We start from the raw sequence: 12,492 nt of genomic DNA on the forward strand, positions 1-12,492 counted from the left end.
ATATTAAATAGCATCCCTCTTATATACTCTTGTCCTATTCATTTTTCATGGTACATGTCATTTATTTATTTGTCTTTAACAACAATGACTGTAGGATTTTTGTCTATTGGTCATTGATATCTCTAGTATCATAATAAAATTTATGTATGAATAAAATTTATTTCAGAATTACAAAACTTTGGTACTTGGTGTTAACAAATGAGAAAAGCTTTTCTCTTGCTCTTTGGCATTTCTTGAATGAATTAAGGATAACTCCATCCCAGATTTCCTATCTTCTTAAGTCTTTGAGTTTTAAGACTTTTCTCACTTCTCAACAAGAGCTACTGTCAAATCTAGGTTTTGTGTTAACTAAGAAAGCACATTATAAGAACAAAATATATCTTCTCAATCTCACCCTCCCTGTTGAATCCATAATTTCTGGTAAAAATATCTATATCAATAAATTCAGTGACATCTAAAATTTGGTTTCTTCTTCCTTAGTCAAGCATCTTCAAAGTCTATTGTCACACATCCTCCCTAACCTTTGCTGATATAAATTAGCAAGATTGTGAAAGTTTTTCCTTCTGATTTGACTATACTTGATATCAGGGCATGTCTTGATTACAGATCTGCAGGCTCTGATGAGTAGGGTAAAGGAACCAAAAAGAGGATTAAGATCATTCCCTCAGGCAAGAAAGCAACAGTGTCTCCCAGTAAAACAAAAAGAGCATCATCATACATTGGCAGTAGGACCACTTCAAGTAATAAGGAAGGTTCAGTCACATTGGGGAATGGGGGATTTTGTGGTACTTTGGGTTCTCCAATTGCACTCATTTTCCCTCATTTCTAGTTCTTTCCAATTAGTGAAAAAAAAAAAAAAAGACCTGATGAGGCTATGAGTCAATAGATGTTGCAACTTGGCAATGCACAAATGAAATTGAAATTGGATTCAGCCACCTCAGCTTGTTACCTCTGGGGAGAGGGAGGAAGTTGGAGTTTAAGGTGGTTTGCAAAGGGTTCTTCAGGCTAATCTGTAATTTTTAATTTGTATGAATAAAATTGATTTCAGACTTACAATATAGTATCAGTAGTATGAAAAATATTGTTTTTCCTTAGGAACTCAGAAAGTGGAACACTGTTCAGCTTGGTATAGCCAAACACCTCTAAGTGGCATGTATCCCAGAAGCATATTACCTGGGTTCCTTCTAACACGCGATTATGTATCCAATCCTGTAGAATATATAATATTGCCTTGTCATATGCCCTCCGATATCATCACCTGTATTCAATTTCTCAAATCCTCTGATTTGGTGATGTCCACTCCTTTCCCAGTTGCCACTCTGGTTGCTTTAAACTACAGCACTTCTTCAATGGTAGCTTATTATTAGTCACTGAATAACACCACCCCTGTCTCAAGTATCCCTTTACACCTATTTGCCCACACTGTAGAACTCAATTATTCAATAATAAGGAAAAATTGTATTTCTGAATAATCCCCCTGGCAGTGATAAGGGAGACAAGTGAGCACAGATTGAAATTGGAGGTACCAGCTGCTATTAGGAAGAGTCTGCAGTATCCTGAGGAGATAGTGGGATCAGCAGCATTGACAAAGGAAAAAGAGATGGAGTTGAATGACACAAAAGGAAACTGAAGATTGTGCCTTGTAAACATGCCAAGACTATTCTAGAGGGAAATAAGATAATGGTGTTCCTCTATTTGCCCCATCTTCCTGTTAATTAAATTGTATTTAATTTATTTAATAAATCATGCTAATGCTCATAAATGAGGACTATTTATAAATAAATTAAACAAATAAATTAATTAAATAAAAGTATTTTGTCCATCTACAACTAAAAAAGTTTTTTTTTTTTTTAAAAAAGAATATTATCTAGATTCGGTAATCATTATACAACTTTTCAGACAAAAGCAAATTTATATTTTACAAACAATAATTGTTTCCACATTGAAGAATAAACACATGATTTATGAGGCTTTAAAAAGATAGGAATCATAACCCTGATTACACATAAAAGAATTTTAAACAAGATTATTGTAGTGACATTACCTATCCCTTTTACTTTTAAAACCTTTTCTTGGGTAGTTCTTAAAAAATAAGGATATGTAAATGCTGTTATTCAGATACATCTAATGCTGTATATTTGAACTCATTATTTATTGGATGCGTGTGCCATTAATCCATTTGGCGTATTACTGCTTATCAGAAAAATTTGAAATTTTTTTCCTCCTCAGTGATAGGTGAATCTACTTCTAAGGACCCAGTTTCAGCCAACATTTTCAAAGAATGATAATATTTAGAAATAAGACCTTATCTTAATTAAGAAATATTAGCCACCAAAATGAAACCAAGACAAGACTCTAAAAATATTTATAAATTGTCCTCATTTATGAACATTAGCATATAGTAGTGAATAGTTAAAGCAAAGGACTGGCTCAGATATAATCTATTTCCATCAACATACTGAAAAGTATCAAAGTCTAGAATATATTTTATAATGATTGAGATGCAATGATTCCAAAAAATTTTGTGTTAAGGAATTTATTAGGAAAGTGTTATAAAAGTATAACAGAAAATTTTTGATCCTTTGAAATAATTTGCAAAAATAAACTATTTACATGGATTAATAATTATTCACCAAATTCTCTTGAAAACATCCCAAGTTCTCATTGAAATCAGTGGACACTCTCTATGAAAGTATACAATTTTCTTTGGAACTGTATTTTGTGATGAGTCCATTTTATCACAGAAATTACTTATACATATATTAATAGCTACATGTAGCAAATGAAAATGCCCTTATCCAAAACAAATACATAATATCGAAATCTTCTTAAAAAAGAAAACCAGAGATAGAAATAAAATATTATATCATTTACATTTAGTATCCCACTGAATAGATACACATTTTGTATTTGATTGATACTATGTTTTTCATTTTGGCCATCATTTGATTATACCTTTGTTTACCTTGCTCTTGTGGTATAAAAGTATTCATAATAACTTAATTTTCATCATATTTATTTGAAAACATCTTTTATCTTGCTCTTGTGGTATAAAAGTACTCATAATAACTTAATTTTCATCATATTTATTTGAAAACATTGTTTAACATCTGCTATCTTTTAAAAAGAATTGTTATCCTAAAATAATTGACCTCATCAATCATTTCAAAGAATGGGTAAAGATACATTTGTGTGAATGTGAATATATTTTGAAAACTTTGTTAGTGTATGCCAAACAAACAGAAATTAAAGGTCAGTTTCTTGCTATGAGGCTCACATATAGTATAGCAAATAACTTCAAATTTTAGTCAAGAGCATTTTTTAAACGTACAGCAAAATACTGCTGTTCTCTCTGAAATTATTCTTTTCTTGACAATAAAATTAAACATTATATGATACTTAGCATTCAGAATGGATGAATTATAAAAGTTCTAGGTACTTTTGTTTAGTTGGAAGAAAACACATTATCTTTGAATTTCTGATAGTAAATAAGCAACCTACCAGTTGTTTAGTCAAACTACATTTCAAAATTCATGCTTTAATAAATAAATTTATTCATTCTAGAAAACTTAGCCTCCTATAATGTATATCATCCAATGATATTGCTTTGGATGTGAAATTGGCTTCAAAGTATATGTAAACACTTCTTTTCCCACACACTATTATCTCCAAAAGGAGAGCTTCCCAGTAGTCTAGCACACTAGTGAGCAATCTTAAATTAAAAATGATTGTGCAGATATAGCAGAGGAAGATAACTTATACTAAAGCAGTTTTTACCATCAAACATCTAACAAGTTATAAACCATGAATGAATTTTCTTAAACCAAGGTTTTCATAGTTTCATTATTTTCTGACTGTTTGGGGAGCTAACATCATGCTACCCATTTTACAATATTCTAATGCCAAAATTTGCATTTTGTGACTACTGCATTAACAATTTTAATTACATATATTATTTCTCTTTGGGAACTAAAATGCTGTAAATTCTTTCTGACTCAAAAGTGCATAAAGTGAATAAGTATATCTCAGAATGAAGATTACAGTATTTAGAGACAAATATACAAATAACTTCTCGTAGCCTGAAAAAAGTGACATATTTTCAAATGTGCACATTAAGTCATAGCCACAATAGAGATTGCTTGTGTAGAATCTAGCTTGCTGAATAAACAATTGTTTAATTGTAGAAACTAATATGAATATTGAGAACTTTTCAATTAAAGAAATTAAAATAATTATAAAATGTATCATTCTCAATATTCCCAATTACTTGCAAGCATTAGTTGGATAATAGCAACAAATGAGTATTTTAAAATGTATATTTTCCAGTTTTATTTCAAATGCTATGTTGGGTAAGAACCTACTCAGAAATTATTTTTAGCCATAGAAAAGGAATGTGAAATAAAGCATGTTCCACAGGACTGAATGAATTAATTGCTCTGTTAGATAATGAATGTTTAGAGAAATAAGCATTAGTGATTATGGCTTAAAGTGCTTGGGTCTAATCATCATTTTGGCTTCTTTAAAAGAGGACTTGTAGCCACTAGGCTGGGCCTCACTTATACCTGGCCAGGTACCCCAGAAAATTCCATTACGGACACCTCTGTATTTTTGGTGATAATATTTACCATTTAAGTTTGCAGAAAGACATGCATCAAACCACCACCCTGAACTGTAGTACAGCCCACAGTTCCCAGAGGGATATCGATCATTGTCTCTATCTGGGGTGGTGAAAAACTTTAGATCGTGGTTATAATGTTTACTGAAACGTAAGGCATCTCCAGCTGTTCCATTGTAGTTACCAATGTGTAAACGGTATTTGAGAAATTCATTAGCCACGTAAAACTGATCATACAAGGCATACAGTTTGACACCATTAAAGTCTTCAAGATCTATTCTCAGAATCATTTCCTTACTCTTGGTCAGAAGATGGATCTTATCATTTCCCAGCCAAAATTCTCTCCTGAGATTTCCAAAGCCTGTTTTGTAGTCTTGCCAAGTTTTGGTGAAGTTGGTGCTTCCATCGAGACGAGCTTGTAGCACTGTCCAGCCTCCCCCCATGGTCTCCATGTCACAATACACCTCAAAGCTGCTATTTTTGGGATCAGGTGTAACTCTGTAGGTCTCACTGCTTCTTTTGCCTATTATGTAGTAGTCTGAACAATCTTTATGTATTAGATGTTGAACTGGAGGAGGGAAAAAAGAAAGGCATTGGATTTTATTAAAAAACTACACATCTGAGAAATTCTTTAAATTATGAAACTGCTTTTGTGTATATAATTGCAATAATAAAACCTTGCTCTGCTAAACTTACCTGAACCTGATTATTAAATGTTTGTTAAGGCCTCAGAACAAGAACATGGTTCTATGAAGTAGACAAGACTCTCTAACATACTCTTGTTTGCTAATAATGGTTATAACATCAACAAACAACAATAAGAAAAGAATAAGTAAAGGTAATATTTAATGAGGACTACCTCTAGCATGTTCTAGGCATGCTACCAAAGACTGGATAACATTTTCACATTTAATCAGCATATCAACCTTATAATGTAGTTTTTAATTGCCACTTATGCTTTTTTTTTTTTTTTGATGATGATGATGAGGCTTTTTAGGCCCAAAGAGAATCAAAGCCTTGCTCAAGTTCATACAAGCATTTGGCAGAGCCAGGACACAAACTCAGATCTGGCTGTGACAGCAAAGCTTATTCTCATAAACATTGCATTCCTTTAGCCTAAAATTCAGATGATTCCAATTGTCCTAGAACTGCATTCCAGGCATATAGGCTTCTTGTCCCTTTAACCTAAAGGGGCTGATCATTCTTACTATTGGGAAATTTTATTGGACATGTTTCACTTAATGCATTAAGGTTCTAATGTACAGCATTGATCATAAATTCATATTTATTTTACATAACTATATAAAAAATCTTGAGAATATATTTTTTCAATAATATGCCAATACTATTCTGAATTTATTATATAGGAAAGTACATTTAGCCAGTGTTCCATGTGTTTATTTCTAGAAATAAACAACAGGTGATCATGTTCAGGATAAGTGTAATCAGTTAATAGGGTTTTATAGAAATCAAAAGAGAGTTTTGTGACATAAGTTTAATATAAGATATCCAGTGCACAAAAATCTAATCATGTATATTTAGAACTCAGAATATTCAGTTAGTTTCATAAAACTTTTAGGAGAAAAGTGAATAATACCATTTTTCATATCATTACAAGTTACCATATAGCACCATATTTAATATCTACCCAGTGATGTCACCTAAGACATGATGTGCAATGTTCAGAACACATTCAGATATAGGCTGCCAGAAGTATTAACAGTAGTGGTCCTGGAAACCTAGCAACTTTCAGGGGCAGATTCCCTGGGGATGGAGCATGTCTGGTGTACTTGTTCCAAAATAATGTGATAGCTACCATGTTCCCTCAACCTCAGATTTATGGTAAGCAGAAGTCCTAATGCAGATATGGCTTTGCAAAGTATAATAAGACCAATAAGACCAGTAGCAATGGTCTCTGGAGTCTAGGTGGAAAGCCAGAGTTTGGCAGGGAACCAATGCTACTATAAGTTCATTGATAGAATAGGCAAGGCTGTTGTCTTTAACATGTTTATTAAAAGTTCAAGTAAAGTGGATGGTGAGGATGGGTTCTATTAAATGCTTGAATGGTGGCAAAAGGTTAAAAAATATTAATAAGGAAACTTCCCTTAGTGGCATGCCAAAATTCTCCCCTAAAACACAGGTCTAAAGAAAAACATTTTGCACACACATGAAACTGCTTTTATTCCATCTGTAAAATCTCCCATTTTCACTAGCTATTTGAAGTTAAGAACTTCAGATCATTTCTAAATCTTCTATGGATCACTTGTTGCTACATGAGAAGTGGCAGTCAGCCAACCACAAGAAAAATGAATTTTTAATGAACAAAGCACAATCACAGCACTCCTTATCTCTTGTTTTCAAACACTTGAGTAAAGAGATAGACTGCACTAAAACATTAAGAAATTCTGTGCTTCTGTTTGTGTGTAGGTCTGGCATTTTTCAATTTCAAGTAACACCTTGAAATTGAAAGTGCTTCCTAATGGATATAGAGCTAATGACTTTTGTAATCAGATTATATATCATTTCTGTGGTACATTAAAGAAAACAATTTTTCCCCTCTGGATTACTTTAACGAATAGAATAGATGTTTGTTTAATCCATCATCTATTTAACTTATTCACGTTAGTTAATGTTTATAGATACTGACTTACTACCTCACATTCATGAACAAATAAATGATAAGAAAACAGCATACATACTTAGCGGTGACTGGATTTGTTCTTGGCTGGGACACTTCGATGAACATTTGCCATCCAAACTATTGACAACAGATGTTAGATTTGCCACCTTGCTGTCAACATAATTTTCTACGTTGTTCATATTTACAAGATTCAGCTTCTCCAGGCGGCCGTGAAGCACATCGATCTGGTCTTTTGCACTCTTTAACTCAGAGGACAGCTTGTTCACCTCGCTCTCAAGTTCTTGAACTCGATTGTCACCAGCCTCTCCCGGGGCTCCTGTGCTGGGGAACAGTAGTCCATTTCTGCCCGGTTCTCGGTTGTCGTCAGCCTGCAGCTTGCAGTCTTGGCAAGTTTTCTTCAAGCTGTTTACAATTTCCTTGAGGTTCTGGACCTCTTTGAACACCTCCTGGATCCTTCCGAACTGCTCCGGGAGCTGGATAGCCAGCGGCGGCAGGCTCACCTGGAAGGGGCACTCGCCTGCCTCGCATTTCCCTCTGCTTTCTAATCTCACCGGGCAGGCGTCCTTTGCTCTTTCATCTTTAATTCCCTCTGTTTCATTGTTTGCAACGACCAAGAAACCATAAGCAGCGAGGACAGCTGAGCTCAGCCAGTACCAGTCAGGAAGCTTCATCTCTGCGCTGCACTGCGCTCACCCCAGCAAGGAAGCAGCGCGCCCGGCCCCAGTGCTTTAACAGGGACAGCCGCCTGAGTCAGGCTTTCTGCATTTCCAGAAAAGGGCGGGAGCTTTTGCATCACTAGTTTCGGAACCGCACAGGAAGAGAAGATGGTCCTCACCAAATGCCGTTTATCCAGCACTAATTTATTCTCAGCCAAAATAATATACATCAGAATTAACAAAATATATACATTAATCTGTGGGATGTGCATATTTGCCAAGATATACTTTAATGACTTATTTTATAAAGCACAAGCTTATTTTACTAAGCCTTTAATTTCAAAATAATTTGTTATGCGTGAAATAGACCACTTAATTATACCCAACTCCATTGGAAACAAATAGTGTTAAAAGATAAGTATTTATGTGTTAGTTACTAAACTGTCTGAAGAAGAAATACATTACTAAAGTGGAAGCTGTCCTTTTTTTTAAAATTAGATTGGGGCACTGAAGACCTCTAATTTTCTCCATGTTGGGCTTTCAGGTGAAATCTTAAACACTTTGAAATGTTTCTTAAAAAAAAAAAAAAAGAACAAAGCACAGCTTTCTGGCTCTTTGCAAGAAGACTTTGTTTCATCCATTTGTAAAAGGGAAGAAATTGATGGGGGTGTGGGGGGTGGGATGCTGCCTTCTCCTTTTTTTCAACCATAGAATAGTGTATGAAATTGTCTAACTGGCTAAAACACATTCAAAATCGAACATTGTATTTTATCAAAATGAGTAGCTGCTTCTTTTGCCAGTTTTGTAATTGCACTGTCACCTTTCACAGTGGCTTAAATGTGAATCACCCTCCCATTCCTGTCTCTCTTTACATGTGTCTTCTAACTTCTTTTCCACAGGGAGCCCTGGCTGATAGGCCTCTGTTGTCTGCCTCTATGGTGGGTTCCACCTGCTTTCTAGGCCATATAACATGTCACCTTGTCCACAACATGTCAGCACTCACAGCAGTAGTTTTCAAACTCTTCTGTTCAGAGGCTGAGGGGCAAGAAGGGGGACTGGCTTCAATTACAGAAACCACCTCCTTTTAAATAATTATACCCAAATAGTTTTGCACATTGGTGTCTCATAAGATTTCCTCCTCTTCTCCCCAACCCCAAACTCCTCCTTGTTGTTCTTCTTTTTAGTTGTAGATTAGATGAAAACAATACCTTTATTTTATTTGTTTTTATGTGGGGCTGAGGATCAAACCCAGTGCCTCACATGTGCTAGGCAAGTGCTCTACCACTGAGCCACAACTCCAGCCCAGATTTCTTATTTTTCAAAAAAGTATTTTATGGCTTTTAAAATGATTTCAACACTACCTGTATAGAAAAATTCCAAATTCTTTTGTATCAGTTAAGGCACACTGTAAATCTATCTCATATGTTTCTTTAACCTGACTTCTTATGACTCTTCTATACACTCCCTTCATCTGTTCATGTTCTAGAAATCTGCCAGACTCCTTTTCTGCTTTCACGATATGCTTACTCCTGGATATACAGGAGACTGGGTATTTAAACCCTGAATTACTTCTTCTGGATACACAGATAGTTAACTTTACTTCGCATCTGTTCCAGTATGGTAAAGGAGGAATTTATATATGCTTTGCTCATACAAGAATGAGACATACACAAACTTTGAGTGCTTAAGGAAAAAAGACAATGTATAAATGTAACATTCTTTCCAAACATTTGTCAAGCATGTTCTACACACCTTATGTCTCATTTTACCATCTAAAAAGTCTGGGTATCCTTTGGGAACTGGTTCTTGTCCCTTTAGGATCCTCAGAAAATTCCCCAAATGAAAGTAGAAAACTGCTATATTTATTTCACTGACACTGATACATGATCCTCAGGATTCTCAATTTTAAGTGTTTTGCTTTCAATAGGTTGAATTTTAAGTATTGACAAACTACCAACTAGAAATATCTAGTAAACAAATGTTGAGATATGAAAATCAGCACAGCATAGCTGGGGATGTCAATTTGAAACTACAGGTGCAAAAGGATTATTGAAGAAATAAGGCACAAACCAGGAGAATGCAGTGTCAGAAAGATAGGAGAGAGAGTTTCATGGAGGAGGCCATCAGAAAATCAAAAACTAAAACGTTCACATCCTTGTCTTCAACTCCTATGGAATTCTCTGCCCTCTGTCATTGACTTTCTGCCTGCTCCCTCTTGCTAGAAAGCTTTCTGGATTCTCTCAGTCAGTCCACCCTGATTCCTGGTGTTGACTACTGATTGCTCATGGCAGTATCAGAATCTTCCCTTCTACCCCAAATCTGCCCCAACCCAGCATTGACACATTTTGCTCACTTACAGAAGTGTTTTTCCTTCTAAACAAATTATTTAACTGTATTACATGGTGAACTTTTTTTTTTTTTTGTACCAGGGATTGAACCCAGGGGTGCTTAACCACTGAGTCACATCCCCAGCCCTTTTTATTTTTTATTTTGAGAAAAGGGCTCACTAAGTTGCTTAGGGTCTCACTAAGTTGCTGAGGCTGGCTTGGATCCTCCTGCCTCAGCCTCCCAGAATTCTGAGATTACAGGAGTGCACAACCATTCTCTGGCCATGATGAACTTTCAAAGTAGTAAGATTTGCTTTTATAAAAACAAATATGAAAATTACTTTCATCAGTCTATAGTCATAACATATTCAGGGTTATTTTTCTATACAAGATACATTTGAGAGAGGATTTGCACTCTCTATATCTGAATAATATCCTAAATTAAATTTTCATTTTCCCTAGTATAGTGTTTTTTTGAAGAAATATTTCTATTTGTACCAAAAGTATAAGTAAATTTAATGGAAATTATTTATAGTATTGAGATTCTTTCATTGATATTAAGCTGATTAACTTAACATTTATAGTTTCTGTTATTAAATTCTGAAGCGCTAATTATTCTTTAGGGCATATGTGCTTTTCTGATAAGAAAACTAAAACATTCGCTTTTTAAAATTACTTGATTTTAAAAGATAGCAGTAAAAAATGTTTAATATTCCTTAGGGGTCTTTTCCTTATAAATTTCATGAAAGGAACTTTAAACAAAATTCTGATTTCAGCAACCCATAGAGAGAATAGCGAGGTTTGACTGTATATTGTTATAAAATTCATGGCTTTAAATTATTCCGAAATGTCTATACATTTATTCCAAACTAAAATGGTTATTTGATTTTATTGTTTTAACACTTGTGTTAAATATATGTAAATATAGATTTAGAATATAATTCCACTTATTACCTTAGGGTTTTGTTTGTTTTGCCTATATTTGGCATTTTATAATAACATATAAACATGAATTTATATAGCCTATAGCATGTATATATACGTTCCATAATGTTTGTGGAATTTGGGTTGTAGCTCAGTGGCAGAGTGCTTGCCTAGCATGCATGAGACCCTGGATTCAATCTCTGGTACCCCGCCACACACACACACACACACAAACACACAAAAGGAAAAAGAAGAAAAGAAAAAAATTTCAGTTCATTCATAAAAATAGTGTGCGCCTAAAAAATAATTATGGAAAATTAAAAATTCTATGCTGCTAAAACAAATTTTATGTGAAATGTGTCTTTTAAATGCCTATCCTTACACTCTTTGAAACTAGTTTTTAAGAGTTCTAAGTTTATGTTTTAAAATATGTATGTCAGCATGTGAAACTTTTATCAAGTTTAAAGGCCATCTCCACTGTGCCAGTAATTAGGAAATTTTATGAAATGAAATATATGTAGTTTTTAATGGTCAAGCTTTGAAACAGAATGATAGTCCCTCATTCAAGGTCTTCTAAGAAATTTTTTAAACATGATTTAAAGTATTTATCATTCTGCAGTGTGGCATCTTTAGTTTATTTCTTATTCTGCTTCTAGTTTGATATTATCTATGCTTTGAGTCATTTCCTGTTATTTGCAGTGAAAACTTTTCAAAGTAAAAGAAACCACTCATGAACATTATCAACAAAATAAAACTGACCTTTGTTTTAAACTAGTTCCGATTATCTGTTACAGCTTCCTCTGCTTGTGGATTTAACACAGAATTATTTTGATGTTTACATGTATGAATGTCACATGTGTTTTGACAACTGTTGCAAAGTTCAACTGCAACAATTGTTTCACCAAAAAGATTTCAAAATAGAAAAATTATACCAGTTGAATGTAAATATAGATTTAGAATATAATTCCACTTATTACTGTGACCATTCAAAAAAAATACCAAGATATTGGGCTGGGGATGTGGCTCAAGTGGTAGCGCGCTCGCCTCGCATGCTTGCAGCCTGGGTTCAATCCTCAGCACCACATACAAATAAAGATGTTGTGTCTGCCAAAAATATAAAAATAAATATCAAAATATTCTCTCTCTCAAAAAAAAAAATTACCAAGATACAACAGAGTGAAAAGGGCTTTAGATTGGTAGTCATTGAACCTGAGTTCTCAGTGAAGAAACACTGACTCTTACTGTTGAACAAGAGCTTAGGGAAGCAGGCAGTGGTTTTGTCATATGAGAAAGTCAGATTAGAGATCTGTAAGGTCCTTTGCAGCTGGT

General features: G+C 34.3%; 2 protein-coding genes across 5 annotated transcripts in view; one reads left to right on the forward strand and one right to left on the reverse strand.

Annotated features, from left to right (window-relative positions):
- Window positions 1-12,492, forward strand: part of Ccdc146 (coiled-coil domain containing 146) — a 131,419-nt gene that overhangs the window by 45,642 nt on the left and 73,285 nt on the right. The gene's annotated exons all lie outside the window — the stretch shown is intronic.
- Window positions 2,521-8,003, reverse strand: Fgl2 (fibrinogen like 2). The gene is made up of 2 exons (XM_027926445.2): window positions 7,315-8,003; window positions 2,521-5,183 (listed from the first exon to the last, which is right to left on the reverse strand). The coding sequence occupies exons 1-2, from the start codon at window positions 7,925-7,927 to the stop codon at window positions 4,477-4,479; spliced, it is 1,320 nt and encodes a 439-aa protein (XP_027782246.1). The 5' UTR covers window positions 7,928-8,003; the 3' UTR covers window positions 2,521-4,476.

This window comes from Marmota flaviventris, chromosome 1 (assembly GCF_047511675.1).
Source record: "Marmota flaviventris isolate mMarFla1 chromosome 1, mMarFla1.hap1, whole genome shotgun sequence".
NCBI classification, from domain to species: domain Eukaryota; kingdom Metazoa; phylum Chordata; class Mammalia; order Rodentia; family Sciuridae; genus Marmota; species Marmota flaviventris.

What these genes read in the sequence shown, in the direction of transcription:
- Fgl2 (XM_027926445.2), bottom strand. Translation starts at nt 7,927, where the DNA reads ATGAAGCTTCCTGACTGGTACTGGCTGAGCTCAGCTGTCCTCGCTGCT. An exon ending in ACAAATCCAGTCACCGCTAA is followed by an intron (nt 5,184 to 7,314) that starts GTATGTATGCTG and finishes TCCCTCCTCCAG; the next exon opens with TTCAACATCTAATACATAAA.